Below are 20,161 nucleotides of genomic sequence, written 5' to 3'. Positions count from 1 at the left end.
CCCAGGGCTGCCCCCTCTTAAACCCTCCGCGGGTCTATTCTTTTAGCTTTGCCAACCCACCACCACCACCACGCGGGCCCAGGGCGGCCCCTCAGACCCCTTTCTCAGGCGCCACCCTCCCGGACACAGGGTGTTTCTTTAGTCATTCTCCGCCAACCCTGCCTTTAGCTGGGGCCTGTCCTCTCTCCCCTGCCCGCCCCCCATGTCTCTCCCCCAGGGCCACCCCTCAGACCCTCTCCCCAGGGCTTCCAGACCCCCACCCCTGGCTGTCCTTCCCCAGAGCCACCCCGTGGTTCTGTCTCCAGGATTTCTTGGTGAGCCCCGTCCCTCTCCCCCGGGGCTGCCCCCAGAGCCCCCTCCCCCAGTCCCGCCCCTTCGGACCCTGCCTCTGGAGCGGCTCCTTTGGCCCCCGCGAGCCCCTCCAGCGCGCCCCTCGGCCCCTGCCCTGGGGCTGCCCGGGGAGCCGCGGCCCGCGCAGGTCCGGCCCGGGTGCTGCCCCCGCGCCCCCCGGCCGCCCCCCAGCGGGGCGGGGCGCGCGGAGGCGGGGGCGCGCTGGCGGCCGAGGCGGCGGCGGCGGCGGCGGCGGCGGCGGAGGCAGGCGGGCCGGGCGCGTGTCCGCGGCGCTGTGACTCGGCGGCTCCGCAGCGGCTGCAGCGGGAGGACCCGGCCGGAGCCGGAGCCGCCGCCGCCGCCATCGCAGCCGGGCGGCCGGGCCCCGCCGCCGGGATGCCGAGGAGCCGGGGCCGCCGCGCCGCGCCCGGGCCGCCGCCGCCGCCACCGGGCCGGGCCCCGCGCTGGAGCCGCTGGCGGGCCCCGGGGCGGCTGCTGCTGCTGCTGCCCGCGCTCTGCTGCCTGCCGGGCGCCGCGCGGGCGGCGGGGGCGGCGCGGGCCGGGGACCGGGCGGCGGGGGCGGCGGCGCGGGCGGCGCGGGCGGAGGCGCCCTTCGCCGGGCAGGTGGGGCTGGCGCGCCGGGCCGGGCGCGGACGCGGGCGCGGGGCCTCGGGGCAGGGCGGGGGGCGGCACCGGGTCGGGCCTGGGCCGGGCCGCGCCTGCTGCCGGGGGGGCGGAGGCGGCGCGCCGGGGGTCGGCGCCCGGGGTCTGGGCCGCGGCCCGGGCGGGAGCCGGGGGCCGGGAGCGGCTTCAGCACCGCGGACAGGGGCAGCGGGCGGGCGCGGAGCGGGAGGGTCCGGACTGTTGTGGTGGCGGTGGGGAGTGTGGCCTGCACGACTGTGTGTGAGGGAAGCCGTACGACGCCTCGGAGTAAATAGTAAGCGCAGCCAGTCTGTTGTGGGTTGGAGAGGAACCCGAGGATGTTCAAGCTGGAGGGGGGGAGGGGGCGAGGGACTCGATCGCTGTCTTCGCGTCGGAAGGGCTGTCGGGCGGGGGTAGGACAGCCCTGTTCTGCGTGGCCCCACAGGGCAGAGTAGGGCCCACAGGGGTAGAGGTGGGGCTTGCAAGAAAGCAAATTTCGGCGCAATATAGGAAGAAGTTTCTAACAATTGGAGCTGCTCAACCAGTTTAGGAGGCGGCGAGCTGCTCATCGCTGGCATGTGCAAGCAAAAGCTCCGGGAGGGGATTGGATGGATGCGTGCATAATACTTGCACGGATACATGCATCATAATAATAATGCCAGCTAGCATTTACTGAACACTCACTATGTGCCAGGCCTGCTGCGATGTTTTATATGAATTATTTCACTGAATCCTCATAACTACTCTATGAGATAGTTGCAGTTATTATCCCCATTTTACAGATGGGGACATAGACTCAAAGAGCTTAAGTAACTTGCCCAAGGTCACACAGCCAGTGAATGATGGAGTTGGGATTCTAACCTATGCAAGCTGACTCTAGTCTCTTTATATTTACCCAAGACATTATTCTATATCTCATGAGGGGTGGGGTAGTTGGACTAGGTAATATCTCTGGTCTCTTCCAACCTAGAGGTCTGCAATTCTAATAAACTGTGTTGGGCCAATAGTATTTTTGCTGGGGAAAATCAGGGTGATTGTCTCAGTCATCCTAAGAGATGGAGTGTATTTGTTGAAGCAGGCAATCTGTTTGTTTGTTTGTTTGTTTGTTTGTTTTTTCAGAAGAATCTGCGGGAGCAGATTTTTAATTGGGCATGGGATTCAGGGGGTCATAAATTCTCTCAAATGTGCAAAACTGTGTATGTGCAAATGTGTGTTTTTTAGGAGTGGAAACCTAGATTTCTTTAAACTCTCAAAGGGTTACATGTTCCCAAAAAATGAGAGTGTGTAAAAGAATCTTTAGCCCCAGTTGGTGGTTGTCCTCCAAAGATTTTATAATTGCTGGATGACTTTTAGTGAAAACTTTCCCTAACTTGTTTGTGTTTTCAGCTTTATCACATGTTAAAGTAATACATTCCATGAGTTTGTATCCTAGAAAAAGTCGGATTCTTTTAGACTTCCTGAGTATACAGGATGAGAAGGAAAGACCCTGGCCTAGGATTTAGGAGGCCTGGGCTCTAATCTGACCTTGGCCCCCCAGTGGTTTCTGTGACCTTGAGCCATTTCCTTGCCCTCTCTAGGCTTGAATTTCACCATCTCTAACATAAAGAGATAAGGCTAGATGACCTCAACTTTGAAACCTTTTTATTCCTATGATATTTTAAGCATTAAGAGGAGGCTATTTGCTTGAATATGTCGGGATTTGGAGAGAAGGTTATGTTTACCAAGTCTTTATCCTTATCAGTTTCACAGGCTAGGATTACTCCACTGCTCTTAGCCTTGGTCTTTTCAAATTTAAGTTTCCCCCTTCTGACAGGCTACCCCTAAAGTAGCCATATTCATTGTCCGGGTCATTTTACTTGCCCTTTTCTGGATATCTTTGGGCCCTAATTTTTGATAGATGTAAACTTGACCATTGTTCCCAGATGTGGAACCCTATGGTTTTGCATAAAACAAGGATGGTTTCTTCTTTGGTTTCCAGGTCCTGTCTTGCTCCTCCCATCCCTATGTCAGCCTTCCTGACCTCAACACATTAAGCCACTGTAATAGCTCCCTGATCCTTTTCCTGGATCAAAACTGATCGCCTGGAATACAACACCCAACATATGGATTATTTTTATCTAAGTGCATTACCTTACATTTGCCCACATTGACGTTTATCTGCCATTTTGCATGGTACTCAGTACCTTCCTTCCTTCAAGTGCTTGTGCTGCATTCACTCTCTCTCCCTCTCTGTCCTCCCCACCCCTCTCCTTCCCTTCTCTTCCCTCTCTTTGGGCATAGCATTTTCCTATCTGAAAGGGCTTCATATGATCTGCAGCCCTGAAATTTTTACTTTGTTCTACTTCTTCTGGATCACTTATAAAAAATTCAAGCCAGACAGGTTCCAGCATGGTCTCTTGGGGTCCCCTATACTGTTAATCCCCTTTCATTCAGAAACGTGACCATTTTTTGTTTTCTATCTCTGAGTTCTCAGGCCCTGATAAAGAACATCACCCTTAATTCCACAATGACTCCATTTTAAATGTCTAATATGTTCTGAAAGATAGATGAATTATATCCAAAATTATATTCTCTCAACCATTTGTGCCAAATTATCCTTTCATTGAACACTAGTGGATCACATGATTGAAACCTTACAGAAATATTGTTGCTTTTAAGCCAGCAGATAATGTTGCTTACTCCTCTGTCTTTTAAGGCCTCTGGAGTCTGACTCCACCCTATCTCCCCATTAGTGAGCTGTATTTCCCAGTGCTTATGGATAATGCATCCTTACTCCAGGCGAGCTTGTCTCTCCTGTATCCTAAGACAAGCTACCCGTGTTTCTCTGGATATTGTCACATGTTGTTTACTTCTGCACCCCCGCCCATTCATCTGAAACCTTTCCTTAAAGTTTCAGCTCAAGCCCTGCTTCTCCAAGAAACTTTCCCTGATTTCTCTAGTCATCATCATTTATTTCTCTCTTCTTGGGGTAACACTTTGAGGCAGCCCCAGCCAGTTTGTCATTTGTCTTTTTTAAATACTTAAACATTATTGGAGGGGGGAGTTGTGGTTCTTAGGCAGGGCCTTCCCCAACCAAAATGCTTTATGTTTTTAGATCTAACACAATCCCCAACTCTCAATGCTCACCATGAAGTATTCAATGAGCATTCCATGATTCTACTCTTTATCCCTTAAGTCAAAAAGTTGTGAGGGACCAGGCGTGGTGGCTCACGCCTGTAATCCTAGCACTCTGGGAGGCCGAGGAGGGAGGATTGCTCAAGGTCAGGAGTTCAAGACCAGCCTGAGCAAGAGCAAGACCCCATCTCTACTAAAAATAGAAAGAAATAATCTGAACAACTAAAAATATATAGAAAAAAAATTAGCCAGGCATGGTGGCGCGTGCCTGTAGTCCCAGCCACTTGGGAGGCTGAGGCAGAAGCCCAGGAGTTTGAGGTTGCTGTGAGCCAGGCTGACGCCACAACACTCTAGCCCAGGAAACAGAGCAAGACTCTGTCTCAAAAAAAAAAAAAAAAAAATTTGTGAGGGTCTGAAATAGGCACTCATGGGCATGCGGGTCTCAAGCTCCCTTCTAAAACCCTTCTTAGGGATGGGACTCACTGCCCACCTGTCCTTCCTTCAGGGCAAATAGAGGTCATTCCTTTTGACAGTGGTTCCAAAATTTCACCCTTTAGTTCTTTCATAATTTCTTTAGGTAGATTGTCATCTAATAGTAGTGACATACAATAGAAAGGAATTGAGAGGTAGCCTTGACCTTAGAGATCACCCAGTGCTCACACTAGCACTTACTTGGTACTTCTTGAATTGCCTTAAGTGAGTTGCCCAAGGGCACAAAACTTAATAGTAGGTGATTCAGAACTACTGTAGTGCTTTCCCAGTTCTGTTTTCTAAATTGAAAGCATTTTTCATTGTTGTTGGGTTTTGATTTCATATCTCTGATCTTTCATTACCAAGCCAAAAAAAAAAAATTGACCTTATCTTCTCATTTGCCTTCTTGAATCTTTCTTTTGTATTTTGCACATGAGGGGGGTCTCACTGATTCTCTAATTGGCTTCCTGCATTTGACTTGTTAAAAGCACCCTTTTCTCTTGTTATTAGCTCAGTAGAATGCCCCTCAAGTAGTTTTTTGGCCTTCCCGGTTTCCAACTTGATTCTGAGGAAGGTCAGATCAGGCAGAAAGAGACAAGCCCATTAGCACAGGCCACACCAGTTACGGGGTGTGACTCCTAGACCCAGGGCATATGGATTTCTGCCCTTGAGACTGGTTTTGAATGATTTGCTCTGGGCAGGTGGAGAACAGTCTTTGGTTTGCACCTGTAGCAAGGAAGGCTAGAGCCCTGAATGAGTTGTGGGGAGGGGGTGTCATTAGGAAACATACTCCCAAGCCCCAAAATTCTTTCACTGTGCCCATGGCCTCCAGTAGATCTTCATTCTTGTCTGGAAAATAAATGCTCACTGTTAGGAAGTTCTTCCTTTTATATAAGCTGAATCTAGTCTGCCATATTTTTAATTCATTTTCTCTTATTTATTGTTCCTGTGGGTTTTCCTATTTAATAGCCCCTTATGTCTGTAAGGTGCTTTGTACTTTCCAGATGCCTTCACGTGTGTGGCCCCATTTGGTCCTGGCAGCAACAGCACGAGGTAGATAAGGAGAATAGTCTCCTCATTTTATAGCTGAGGAAACAGAGACTCAAAGAGGTGATGCGACTTACCCATCGCCTTATCCAGGGACCCGCATGTAGTTAATAAACAGTAAAGCAAGGACCAGAAGGTGGAGTCCTTGGGCTCAGTGCTCTCCCCTCTACAGGAAAGTTTCCTGTTCTGGATTATTGTAATAACCTTTTAGCCAAACCTCTCTAACTTTCAAGTCTGTCCCACGCCAGTCCTTGAAAGAGTTAGTTTCAGTAGTAATAAAAGTAAATTATAATTGTACCAAAACGGCTAATCTTAGGAAGTGCCTAGCTTTATAAAATAGGTAATGTTTGAACTCAAGACAGGAGGAATAGATGGCAGCCAATGCCCCCTGGTGGCTGACATTCTAGGCATGTGATAAATATTTTTAAATTGATTTTATTGTCTGTGTCCCCCACCAACTTCTCTGCCTAGTGCTTGTCACACACAAGCCAGTGCCCTTTTTTGAAGGATAAATGAATGCAGGCTAGAGGGGTAAGCAAGGTATGGGGAAGCACTGAAGCAGGAGGATATGTTCCCCAACCTCAGTTAGTCTGAGAATGCTTCAGGGGACGGTGGTATCTGAGAAGAAACTTTGAGGGAGGAGAAGGATGGAGAATGGTGAGTGGGGCCGTCCAAACAGAAGGAAAAACACAAACTGTGGCTGCATAAAAGTGCATGGCATGTTTAGGAAATGGGATAATTTGCTATACCTGGAGCATCAAGTTACTTGCTGGTTCCAGTAAGAGCACATAAGGAGGAGAGGCTAGAAAGGGAGGCCAAGAGCAGATTGTGCAGTTGGCTTTTATCCAAAGGCTGAGGGGAGTCACTAAAGGTTTCTGAGCAGAGAAGTGACCTGCTCAGAGCTGTGTGGAGGAGGCGGAGGGACTGGGGCTTGTTCCTGAGTTGTTCTGGCCGCTGGCTCCTGCCCTTTGTGCTTTTAAGCTTTATTAGCACAACGTAGGGCCGAGTGCCCGTTTTAGGGAGTAGCATGTGGATATAGGTGTGAATTCCAGCTCCAGCCCTCCCTGCTGAGAGATTTTGGAACCAATCATTTGGTTTCTCTGGACTTCAGGATTGATTCTAATCAAGTTCTTCACTAATTTTTCTTCATCATTACTCCGTGCATTTGTTTTATTTTTTTGGTTTGGCTCTTTTGTTTGTTTGCTTGGTTTTTTTTTTGAGACAGAGTCTCGCTCTCTTGCCCTGGGTAGAGTACAGTGGTGTCATCATAGCTCACTGCAACCTCAAACCCTTGGGCTCAAGCGATCTTCCTGCCTCAGCCTCCCTAGTAGCTGGGACTATAGGCACGTCACTACAACCAGCTAATTTTTCTATTTTTAGTAGAGACGGGGTCTTGCTCTTGCTCAGGCTGGTCTCAAACTCCTGAGCTCAAGCGATCCCCCTGCCTCAGCCTCCCAGAGTGCTAGGATTACAGGCGTGAGCCACCGTGCCTGGCCTTGTGCATTTGTTTTTAAAGGCAACTTTGATCTAGGCTTCAATGACTTATAGGATAGCAGCAAAATCACATATATATAAAGATAACACTCTCCCAAAGATTATACATGTTATAACAAAGTAAGTAGAGGAAAGAAAGTCATTGTTATTAACTTTTGTTAGCAATAATTTTAAAACTCAATTCTATTCCACAAACACTTATGAGCCCCAAAAGCACCAGGCCAGAGAGGGAAGAGTTGGCTTTTACCTCTTTCGCTCGTCCTCTGCCTCCCGGGATCAATTGCCAAGCCCCTGCAATGCCACCTCCTGAATAGATCTTTACTGTGTCCATTTCTCTCCACCTCCACTGCCTCCACCTGAGACCAAACTTCTACCCACCTGATCCTCCTCTCCCGCCTGCCTCTAATCCTTCTCCACACGGCAGCCAGAGTGACCTTTTAAAAATAAACTTAGGCGGGAGTCAGTTATATCTGAAGCCAATATAGCAAAAACTAAGATTTGACAAAGCCATTTGGTGATTATCTAGTATTTCTTGTATTTTTATGACTTTCTGAATGATTGAGGTATTGATGAATAAAAAAATTTAAAAACAAACCACAAATTTGATTGTGTTACTCCCACCCTCAACTTGCTTACAATATCTTTTAGGACAAAGGCTAAAGTATTATTACTATACTACTATTACTTCTTCCTTTTAATTTTTATTGTGGAAAAAATTCAGATGCACATGAAAGTAGAAAGAACAGTAGTACAACCCCCGTGTGCCCAGCACCCAGCACGGGGCTCAGTGTGGCCCTGCATGACTGAGTCCTTCCCACCTCTCTGGCTTCCTTTTATGCCACCCCTGGCCCCACTGGTCACTAGGCTCTAGTCACCCTGGTTTTCCTTCTCTTTTTCTAATATGCACGCTCCTGCCCATTCAGGAATTCAATAAGATAGTGTTTTTCCCGGAATGCTCATTCTCGGCCTTCACCTCACCTCTTTTCATTCACAGGTGTGCCTAAGATGTCATGTCCTCCAGGAGGCCGTCCCTGACATTGCAGCCTGTATCTCCTGTCACACACTCCCATAGCACCTAGTCCTTCTCTTGCATTCCACGTATCACAGTTGTAGTGAAGTGTTCATTTCCATGTCTAGCTCCCCCAGCAGGCTGTGAGCTCCATGAGGAAGAGCTCCGGGGGGACAGCAGGCGTGTAAACCATCACTTACAACGTCACAGGAAACATGCTATGAATGGGGGTGCAGGTGATGCCACTGGGGGCACAGAGGATGTCCGTTTAACCCTGGGCAGACAGCCCTCCCTGGAGAGGTGGTGGTCAAGTCACTTTTTGAAGGGTATCTAATAGCCCATCAGGGAGAGGCCAGAACACATGTGGGAAAGGCATTCCCAGGAGAGGGAATGAAATGAAGGCCCAGAGGTAGGAATCTGCAGGAGGTGTTCAGGCAGCACAAGCAGGTCAGTGTGGCTAGAGGTTGGGGTACTTGGGGAGGAGGCACAGGACAGAAGACAGGGCTGGAAAGGTGCACTGGCATCAGATCGTGAGGCTTGTTGAGTGTCATGCTAAGGAACTTGGACTTTAACACTGGCTTTCACACTCAGTCCACTTAAGCTCACGGAGTGGAACTTTACATAATTGCTTAGGAGTTATAGATTTCAGCCACCCCCCTGTTAGTGTTAAGAAGCACTAACCACTAACCCCTGGTCTTTGTCTTCCCTCCTCCCTTTTCTTAACTCTTCAAGACAGCAAGCCTCAAGGGACAGAAGACTGTGGCAGGCTTGCAGGAGGGCACAGGAAAGGGTGAGGGAGACTAAGGCTCCTCCCCTCTCAGAGAGCGAATGAGACCATGGCCACGCTCCTGGCTCGGGCAGAGGCCTCCCCAGAATCGGAAAACTCGGACATCCCAATGCTAACCCAAAACCCCAAATGCGCCACCTCCCCGGGCATGGTGATTGTCTGGCTTGTGGTGGCCTCCTGGGAGTGGGCCAAGGACATCGTGCGGAGCGCCAGGGAATTCCCGCTAGTGCACTTACCACCCACTCAAGAGCCGATGGCAGCCAACAGGCAATGCTGCACCATGAAGGTGTTTGTCAAGAAGCTAAGCTGGGCACTGTGGGCGATCCTGAGGCCCTTTTTAGACTGGCTGTAAGTGAAGGAAAAAAAAAGAAAGAAACAGCATTTGGAGGCAAACCAGAGCTAGCGTGGAGGGTGTAGCATGACAGAAAGAGCCCTCCCTGGGAGGCAGGGCGGCTTGGCTCCATTTCTGATTTCCCTGCCAACTTGTTCATGGTTTTGGATAAGTTATTTCCCCTCCCTGAGTTTTATTTTTCTCTTTTGCAAAACAAGCATGTTAAATTAGATGATCTCTAAGTATCGTTGACCAGTGCATTTTCCAGCTACCTGAATGGGTATGCCCAGTAGGCAATTGTAAGTCAGTCATAACTCAGGTGGGCTGAGCAGCAAGGCTGGAGCCTCGGTCGTATGGGCAGAGGAGGAAGCGGGCTTTGGGTGGGACAAGAATTGGAGGGAACTAACACGGGGATGGTGCTGATCCCTGAGGAGTCACCCCAGAGACCTAACGATTTGGTCTGGCTCAATGACCAAAAGTGGTGGTCAGTCCATTACTGAGGAGTGTGGGAACAGGAACACAGACAATAACATAGCAAGAACACTTACTATGTGCTAGAATCAGCTAAATGCTTTCTGTGCATGTATTAGTTTCCTATTACTGCTGTGACAAATAACAAATAACCAAAATTAGTGTCTTACAACAACACAAAGTTATTATCTTACATTTCTGGAGGTCAGAAGTCCAAAATGGATCTTATGGGACTAAAATCAAGGTGTTGGCTGGGTGCAGTGGCTCATGCCTATAATCCCAGCCGTCTGGGAGGCCAAGGTGGGAGAATCACTTGAGGCCAGGAGTTTGAGACCAGCCTGGGCAACATAGCAAGACCCCATCTCTTTAAAAAGTTGTTTTCAAATCAGCTGGGCATAATCGTACATACCTGTAGTCCTAGCTGCTGGGGAGGCTGAGGAAGGAGGATCGCTTGAGCCCAGGAGTTCAAGACTGTAGTGAGTTATGATCGAGTCACCGTGTCCCAGCCTGGGCAATAGAGCAAGACCCTGTTTCAATACATACATACATAAAATCAAGGTGTTGGCAGGGCTGTGTTCCTTCTGGAAGCTCTAGAGGAGGATCCTTGCCTTGCCTTTTCCAGTTTCTAGAGGCCACCCACAGTCCTTGGCTTGTAGCACGTTCCAGCAGGTCTACATCTGCATCTACGACCCGCCTGCCTCCCTCTTATAAGGACGCTTGTGATTCCATTAGGCCCACCTGGGTAATCCAGGATGATCGCCCCATCTGAAGATCCTTAACTTCTTCTTATCTGTAAAGTCTCTTTTGCCAGGTAGTATGTTCACAGGTTTCAGGGATTAGGACGTAGACGTCTTTGAAGGGCCATTATTTTACCTACCCTAGTAGCTAGGACTACAGGCATGTGCCTCCATGCCTGGCTAATTTTTACATTTTTTTGTAGAGATGAGGTTTTGCTGTGTTGCTCAGGCTTGTCTCAAACTCCTGGCCTCAAGCAAACCTCCTGCCTCAGCATCCCAAAGTGCTGTGATTACAGACATGAGCCACAGTGCCCGGCACAACCCTCGCTTAAAGTCAGGTCATTTGGAAAGAGAAAAGTTAGGCAATATTTGGTGTGTGGTGGCATCTTGGTCCCACGTGACCTGTCTTTTCAGATAGGACCCCATGCCACTCCCAGGTGTATAGGGAGTACTGTCTAACTCTCTGGAGAGGCTGTCTGAGAACCAGGCAGGGAATCTGAGACCTTGAGAAACATACTAGGGTCATCACGATCTCAGCTTATGACTTGAGCACCAGACAGAGAAACTGATGCAAAAACCAAGTCATAGGGACTAAGCTACACAGCAGTGGGTGGCGAAGGATGACCTTAGGCCGCCTTCACGCTGGTACACAGGGATGTGATAGAATCTCAGTGTTGGGGCTGATGCTGCTGATGGACCGTCTGCCAATGTTAGGATTGGCCAAAGAGGTATGGGTGAAGGACCCGGAGATGGCGGCAGAGCCGAGGCACAGAGGGCACGGGCTGGCTATTGAGCCCATGCTACTAGACGGCTCTTCTGAGTGGGCGACGTGTACTTCCTGCCTTAGTAAATTACAGGCGGTACTGAACATATCATGTCCATTTCTTCACGGTCCCGCCAGACCCTGTGCTAGGCGTGGGGTTACGACGGTGAGGAGGACACACATGCATTTTATAGCCAGGAGGAGGAGACAGGTCATTCAACATGTGATTGCAATGCAGTGCGGTAAGAACTGTGACACGGAGAAGGATGGGCCTGGACAGGGGATGTAGGAGGAACCCCTGGTGTAGATGTAAGGGGTCAAGGAAGGCTTCCCCAGAGAGTGGCGGGGAGAGTGAGCTAGAGAGAAGGAACAATATACATCAGGGTTTGGAAGAAACGGAACTCACTGGAACATGGAACAGTAGGCGAGGAATGGGCAAAGGGTCAGGGGCCAAATCACAGAGGCCCTCGATTAAAGAGACGGAAAGCCCTTAAAGCAACCTCAGGGCACTCATGCTTCCTGTTCCCTCTTCCAGGAACACTTTTCCTAGAAGCCACATGGCCTACTCCCTCCCCTCCTCCAGGCCTCTTGCTCAAATGTCACCTCCTCAGAGACCTTCCCTGACCCGTCACTCTCTATCTCCTTAACCTGGTTTGTTCCTCATAGCACTTAGCACCACAGCTTCTCCCCCTAGACTGCAACTAGCGGGTAGCAAGGGTGTTTGTGTTCACCGTTACGGCCCTCGCACACAGCACCTGCTACATAGTAGGTCCTCAATAACTATTTATGGAATGAATGAATGGACAGAACCAAACAGTTGGTGTTAAGAGATAGAACCAACTGTTCTGGGGTAAAAGACTAGATGTGGGGGGTGCAGGAAAGGGAGGGTCATGTGAAGCTGCTAGTTCAGATAACTGGGCAGGTGACAGTGCCATCCCCTGACATAGCTCAAGGGCATTGAGCTCTCTGTGATCTGACATAAGACATTGCACTTTAGGGGTGTGAGGTACAAGAAGTCCTGGGAGGAGAAAGGGCTGCCTGTCCTATGGCCTCACAGCATGGAATGCCTGAATCCTGCCACTTGCTAGCTTTGGGGCTCTGGGTACATTCGTTCCCTTGGTGTCCATGGGGCATAGGTTCCAGGGCCCTGTGGATACCCAAGTCCCTTAGGGCCTCCATGTCCGCGGGTTCTGCATCCGCAGGGTCCACATCCATGGATATGGAGGGCTGACTGTAATTACATAACCTCCCTGAACTTCAGTCTCTTCATCTACAAATCAGGGATCATAATTCCTACTGGGGTTTGGGGGGAATTGTTGCATTCTAGAGTGCCTAGCACAATGCCGGGAACACAGTAGGCGGTCTAATAATGGTAGCTATTATCATGGTTTTTATAATTAGAACATCTCTGACTGGTAAGAAGTTGTTTCTGGGCGGGGCGGTGGCTCACGCCTGTAATCCCAGCACTTCGGGAGGCCGAGGCGGGAGGATCGCTTGAGCTCAGGACTTTAAGACCAGCCTGAGCAATATAGAGAGACCCCATCTCTACAAAAAATTAAAAATTAGCCAGTCTTGGTGGTGTGTGCCTGCAGTCCCAGCTACTGGGGAGGCTGAGGCCGAAGGATCGCTTAAGCCCAAGAGTTCGAGGTTACAATGCACTGTGATGATGCCGCTGCACTCTATCCTGGGAGACGGAGTGAGACCCTGTCTCTTAAAAAAAAAAAAGTTATTTCTTACAATGAGTTAAGATCTATGTCCTGCAATCTCTCATTCTGGTCTCAGTTTCGCCCTCTGTACCAATCAGAATGTTCTCCTTCATGTTCCCTCTCCTCTGCAGCCTAAACATCCCTCGTCCATCCTCCCAGGACATGGTTCCCAGTTCCCTCACTGTCCTGGCTGCTCTCCCATAATCAAGCTCCAGTTTGTCCCTGTCCCTCTACATATAAAAGCCCTAGACCTGGGCTTGAAACTCCCACGCATGTGGAAGCCAGTGCCTTGTTCCTGTTGCTCACATCATCAACCTAGATTATGACGTCAGTTGCCCAAGTTCTTTGATCAACATCTTTTACTCTTTCTTCCTCGTTCTAGCCCATGCTTCTACATTTGACACCTTCCTGCCTGGTCCTCCTTTGTAGACTTCATGTCCCTTTCATGTCCTGAGCATTCTCCCGCTCTTTTCCAGGCCTGCACGGTCTGGTGGAGGCTCCTGCTCCAACCCAGGAGCGATGCTCCCCAGTCCCCGCTGGGGACCCCGCTATCTTGACCGGTGCCCTCCCCTGCCCTCCCCACGGGCATCTCTGCTTTCCGGGCGCACTTGGCAGCCCTGCCCGTGATCTGCCTCCCGCCACCCTCATCGCCACTTCTAATCGCACCACCGCCTCTGCTGTCTGCCGCTCTCTTCCCTCTACATTTTTTTCCTCCTTGTCATTCTCTGCTCTCTCCTTTCCCCGCCACCACTCCTGAATGTCTCAGCTTTGGCTTCTCAGGAACCAAAATCCCGCCTTCGGGCCGGCAGACCAATGGCAGGGTGTGGTCTGTGATCTCCACATCTTTGGTTCAGCCCGGCTATTTCGGTCCCTGCTAGCACTCAGACTTCTCTCACTTCCTCTGGGTTTACACCTCTTTCAGCACTTGAAGGGTGACAGACATCTTAGAGTTGGTTAGCTGAGCTGTAAAGGTTAGATCTGACGTGGTTGGTGATTGATTAATGGATCCAGGTGTAAAAAGATGAAAGCAAGGTCATTCTGTTTAAAACTGAATGGGGCTTTTTTTTTCTGCTAGTGGATTTTATCTTCTTTTCAAATGGTACAGTGGAACCTATTGCTTCATCAAGCAAGGAAGTCAAACCACAATAGATTGAATTTCAGCAGATGTTTTTCTGAAACCTCTAATAGATACCAGGAATTGCGCTTGGTGCTTTAATGGTGTGTAGTACTCATTAAACCTTCCCAAGATGAAATCCCCTCCTTGGTACTCAGGCAGTGCCTCCTAGACCGACTGTTCATTCATTCACTCATTCATTCATGAACTCAGTGATTATTTGTTGTGCCAGGCACTGTGCTAAGTACTGTAACAGATGCAAAAATAACTTACTGCACAGTCTTTGGTCCCCAGGAACTCGATCTAGTGTGGAAAACAGACATATCAACCAATGGGTATGACCATTATGGTAGCTGTGTTCAGAGCAGTGTGTACAGAGTACAATAGGAGTAAGGAGGACAGCCGCTAGCTCTGCCAGGGAGAACTAGGGAAGGTTTAAGAAAGCAGGTGACGTTTGAGCTAGACCTTGAAGGATGAGTAGGAGTTTGCTAACGTGCATAAAGAGAATGGGCTTGGGAGGCAGTAGAAACAGCCTGGAAGTGTGAATGGGCAGGGAGTGTTTGGAATATTGGTGTGACTGGAGTGTAGAACACGTGCTCCAGCCTCAGGGGCTTCCGCCCAGAGAAGGAAAAGGATTGCTTGGGTTACAGAGCAAGTGAGTGGCAGAGACAGGGTTAAGCATCAGAAGCTGGAATGGTCAGACCCCTAATGCATCTTACTTAGCCTCCTACCCTCTGATACACACACACACACACACATTGCCAGGTCCAATCTCCATGCCCTATTCCCTGGCTTAGATGCTGTCATTTGACCAACCCCTCCCCCTCCCATTTCCCCTCTTAGGAGTTTGCTCCTGAGCCCTGAGGCTTGTCCCCAGTGACCCTCTGAGGGAATCAGAGCCCAGAGAAGGCACTAACACTGCCCCCACCCCCACCACGTGTCTGGTCCATTCCAATGTTTGGTGCTGACCCAGACATTTGCCTATGACCCAAGTCCTTACAGCCTGACACCTGATGTTGATGAGATAGACTCTGTGACCTTCCTGATGGATGCGGGTTGCCTCTGAGATGCTCCTCGCTTGAGGATCCCAGAAGAGGCTCCGGGCTAAACCACGTTGCCAGACCTTTACTGACAAAGAGCTACTTTTCATTCCCCAAAGCCTGAGAAGGCTGAAGTGGGTTTATGTGGAAGGTTCCCTGTTCCCTACTTCCTACCATAAGCAGGAGTGCGGGCCGGAGGGGAGAGGAGTCTTACATTCCACGCTAGCTTAGAGGTGGGTGCTCAGAAAATACCCCATTGGCTGACTGGTCTGTCAGTATCTGTGCAAAGGTCCTTCCCTCGCCATTGCCCAGTGCTGTAATTCATCTTAGTCGGACTTTCTAGAGAACTAATACAGTCCGTTGACAGAGAGGGAGGAATTGGATATATTTTAGATTGGTACCGCACCTCTTTATGGAATGGCATGAGGCAACTCGCAGATTAAAACATGTTTTTTAAGTAAGTCTTTTAAGGATGAAACATAACTTGGTGGTCTGAAGAATGAAAAAAGTGATAGTTACTTCCAAGCATCACTGTGCTCAACGCTTAAGCCATAAATTTGGCTGACAGGTTCCTGGCAAAAAGGCCACGAGGGAAAGGCATCGGGCTACCCAGTGCTTCTTTTCGTATACCTTAAAGCAAACAGAATCTCCTGTCGGGAAAGCGTTATCTTCAAGCTAAAGCCTTGTAGAAAGTGATTGTGTTTGGTCCTAAGAAAGGTGAGTGAGAGAGTGAAAAGTATACAGTTCACTTTAGCCATCGTTTCTGCACGTCCACTCAGCCCCAGACCCTAGGCAGTGCTCCCAGTCTTCCATGAGGAATGGCCGTGTCCACGGACTTGATCGTGAAAGCTGGACTACCCTCCGTAGGACCCACGAAGACAGGTTCCTGGTCCAGGGAGCACAGTATGACTAGATGTCAAAAGGCAGAGAGGGAGTTAAACCCTGTTTTCCACCTCGATTTCACAAAAGTAGCAGAAACACCATCCCAAAAGATAGCAAACACTTTCTGAGTGATTGCTACGTGTCAGGTGTCAGGTGTATTCATTCATCTCATCTTCACAACAACGCTGTGGAGGAGGAATTATTATTTACATTTTACAAATAAGGAAACGGAAGCTCAGTTTGCCCAGGGCCACATAGCCAGGATGTGAATTCAGGATTTGATCTCAGGACTGTATGTCTCTTTCCCACTAAACTACCCTGTTTATTCAATCTGAAAGTTTTTAATTAAAGTTTCCCTAAAGAAAAGGAACATAACGTGACATTCTGGCTGTGAGAGGCTGAGAGAATGTGGTATGGGGCCTGAAAGCTTTGATGACACGACTTCACCCGGGAATAGAAATTGGGGCGCGTAGATTAACAGAAGGGTGACTCGTCAGTTTCCCTGTCATTTCCATTTGCAGGTGTGTTACTTGAGCTTTTTGGCTGATCCTAGGCCACAGTCAAATCACAAGTGACTCTTTGTAATTTTTCCACTCTGTGAATCAATAATTATATATCATCTCTCTCCACTCCCCTCCTTCCCAGCTTCTCCACTCACTGCCACCACCCCCTAAACTTTGAGCCATTTTAAATACTGCTCAGAGTGTGCCACGCTCTGCTGCACTTCCAGGCAATTGCACATGCTGTGTCCTTTAAGTGTTAGCTCAATTCCCACCTGGGACGCTTTCCCTGAATTCCTCTTTCTCCCTATCCACCCCCCGTCTGTGGATAAGAACTCTTCTCGGGTTCTCCCATAGAACTCTGTCCTTTCCTGCTTTTAGCACTATATTTTCATTTTGGGTTTACTTGTCAGTCTGTGAGTTCCCATTCATCTTTGCGTTCCAGAGCCTTGCACAGTGCCTGGCATGTAGTAAGTGCTCAATAATGCTTGTCGAATGGACGTCATGAATGGCTACTGTGTGTCCAGCACAGTCCTGGGCACTGGGAATATAGAGATGCGTAAGATATAGACCCTTCCCTTGAGAAGCTTAGAGTCTGGAGGAGATGGATAAGTAAGATTAGAGCCCGATAGTATAAGATCTATAATGTTTGTATTCGGGGCTTTGGGGAGCACAGAAGAGGGAGAAAATAACTTAGCCTGGCAAGTCAGGGAAGCCTTCCAGAGGTAGTAATTTATGGGTTGAACTTTAAAATGTGAAAAATTTTTGGCAGACTAAGAAGTATATTAGACAGAGGGAAAAACACAAAGGCATGAAAGAGAATCAATGTTTGGGGAACTGCAAGAAGTATTGATATTCCGTGCCATCATTCAGAATGAAAACCATGTTTTAGATACCAAATGTGAGAGAGGTAAGGTTGTTACTCTGTTGCGGATGTTTAAGGCTTTTTTATTTTGACAATTTTGTTTTTAATCGTCAGATGGATTTTATCACAAGGCAGTAAAGATGTTACCATCAACTTTGGTGAAATAAATAATAACTTATTTATAGTTTCTGCTCTTCCTCCTTCCAAAAATGGTTCGACTTGACTTATGATAATAAAAGACACAGCCACAATAAGCCTGTTCGTATAGAAACAGGAAACAAAAGCTGTAGATAGGAAGGGAATCATACCTTCATTAGCTCACTTGGTGCCCAGAATAACCCTCTGAGGACGGGAAATGGTTACTAGCTTCGAGCCGGGCACATGGGAGCGCTCCCGACAATGCTTGTGGGCTCAGGAAATACATGGATGTTTTCCTCATTTGCCCATTGATGCCACAGGTATTTCCTGATGCTCTCGTTTCTTCAGGTTTCCATCCCCTCCTGCTTTTTGGTGGGAATAATCACCGTTACATGCGTCACATTCGTTGCTTGTTTGGGCTCCATCACCCAAGCTTCTTTCAGAGTCTTTTGCCCTGATAAAGTTTTTCTCCTTAAAAAAAAAAAAATTCGATGCATAAAAGTCAGAAAACAGAAAAGCACATAAAAAAAAAAAAGAAGCGTCCATGATAGTGTAACCAAAGGAGACTATCACAGTTAATTCTTTTTTATTTAAAAAAAATTTGGGGGCTGGGCGCGGTGGCTCACGCCTATAATCCTAGCACTCTGGGAGGCCGAGGTAGGAGGATCATTTGAGCTCAGGAGTTCGAGATCAACCTTAGCAAGAGCGAGACACCATCTCTACTAAAAAAATAGAAAGAAATTGGCTGGACAACTAAAACTATATAGAAAAAATTAGCCGGGGATGGTGGCACATGCCTGTAGTCCCAGCTACCTGGGAGGCTGAGGCAGGAGGATCACTGGAGCCCAGGAGTTTGAGGTTGCTATGAGCTAGGCTGATGCCACGGCACTGTAGCCCGGGCAACAGAGCAAGACTCTGTCTCAAAAAAAAAAAAAATTTTTTTTGACATCATTTTGGACTTTCAGAAAAGTTTTCAAAAATAGGGAAAATGAATTCCTGAATACCTTTCACCCCTATTCCCCAACTGTTAACATTTTACTACATTTGCTTTATCTATCTTTTTCTTTTCTCCTTTTCTGTCTCTGTCTATATATGTGTATTTCTGAATCCATTCAAGAATAAGTTGCAGACATCATGCACCCTTATGTAGGCCTGAATACTTCATTGTGTATTTCCTAAAAACAAGGAATTCTCCTAGATAAATATTAATTTGTATGTGTACCCTTCTAGGTTTTTTTCTATGCACCTATTGTTTCTATTTAAATAAAATAATACAATGTTTTGTTCATTTATAGTTATTTACAATGGCTTGCTTTTTAGGAGAGATTAGCAATAAAGATTGTATGTAATCTCCTGCCAGTAGATGCTCTGAAAATGATTCTTCATCAGACTCTGACTGTAGACACAATGGGTTTCTGGTTGGCACAACATTTTCCAGAGACCACCCTACTTCAGAGAATCAACTGTTCTTGTGCTCTTGCATGTTGAGTCTGATATCTGTGGAAAGCACTGAATGAATAAGTAAAAAGGCAGGGTAGTGGCAAGCTCTGCATTCAAATTCAATCATTATTGCATTGCCAGTAGAGACTCATGGAAAGGTTTATAGCAGGGGAGTGAGCCAATAAGAGCTGTGTTTTCTGGAGATGAATTTGACAGTGTCTGCAGAATAAAGGAGGAAACCAGAGCGTGTGTTCACAAGTCGCTTGGGTAAAATGATCCCTAGTTTTAAGGGCAAATCTCAGGTAGAACAGAGCCTTCTCCAGCTAATGCGTGCTTTTCTGTCCCATGTCTTCCAGAACTGGTTGAAGTCCTACGGCTATCTGCTTCCCTATGATTCCCGGGCATCCGCCTTGCACTCAGGGAAGGCCTTACAGTCAGCAGTCTCCACTATGCAGCAGTTTTACGGGATCCCAGTCACCGGTGTGTTGGATCAGACAACGATCGAGTAAGATTTGCGTAGGACATTGTGCCTTTGAACTTTCTGGACTTACATCTGGGTTTACATTTGTCATGGCCCGTTACACAGCCTGCCTGTCCCACCTTCCTGTCTTCTCCTCCTGCAGTGCCATCCTGGCAGGGAACACCCCAAAGTGCCCTTTCCCATGTGAGCTGCGATGTCCTGGGATGAGAGTCCTGGCCCTGCCATTAACTTATTGTGCGACCTTGGAGACAAGTCACTTAACCCTTCTGGGCCTCAGTTTCCTTATCAGTACAATGAGGGGTTGGTTACAGATGGTCTTCTGAATGTCCTCGGGCTCCAGTAACTTACAGTTCTATAAGTAGCCGACTATAGTTCCCTGCCACGTACAAGTCTCGCTCGATATAGAAAACTCTTGAATGATAATGGGATGGCAATTCTTGTCCCATTTTTTCCATTTACCAAATGTATGCTGAGTGTCTACATGTGCCAGGCACCATGCTTGGTCCTGTCCTCCTGCCCGCCAGCAGCTCCCCGTCCAGTGACAAACACAGTCATCCAGCCACACCAGTCTAGAGCTCAGAAGGAAGCACTGAGTTTCAGGGAGGCATTTAGGAGGTAGGAACAAGTAAATCGAGCCAAGAGCCACGAGGATGATCATGATCACTCTAGGGAGAGTAGAAAGAGGAGGAAGAGGAGGGTGCTGGAGATGGAACCCCACAAAGCCAGCTGAGAAGGAGCAGCCAGAGCGGAGGAGGAAGCCCAATGGGTGTGATGTGATGTCCTGGCAGAGAGGGGCGGC

The 20,161-nt window shown here is 48.5% G+C and overlaps 1 protein-coding gene across 1 annotated transcript in view; it reads left to right on the top strand.

Moving 5' to 3' along the window:
- The first annotated feature begins 723 nt into the window (after window positions 1–723).
- MMP24 (matrix metallopeptidase 24) overlaps window positions 724–20,161 on the top strand; it is a 43,378-nt gene continuing 23,940 nt past the window's right edge. The window contains exons 1-2 of the mRNA XM_045528734.1: window positions 724–954; window positions 19,238–19,386. Of these exons, the coding sequence (XP_045384690.1) occupies window positions 727–954; window positions 19,238–19,386 (377 nt within the window). The 5' untranslated portion in view covers window positions 724–726. The remainder of the gene's footprint in view (window positions 955–19,237; window positions 19,387–20,161) is intronic.

Source organism: Lemur catta, chromosome 17 (assembly GCF_020740605.2).
Source record: "Lemur catta isolate mLemCat1 chromosome 17, mLemCat1.pri, whole genome shotgun sequence".
Taxonomy (NCBI): Eukaryota; Metazoa; Chordata; class Mammalia; order Primates; family Lemuridae; genus Lemur; species Lemur catta.
The sequence above is the reverse complement of the archived record's forward strand: the minus strand, read 5'-3'. Positions and strand labels throughout refer to the sequence as shown.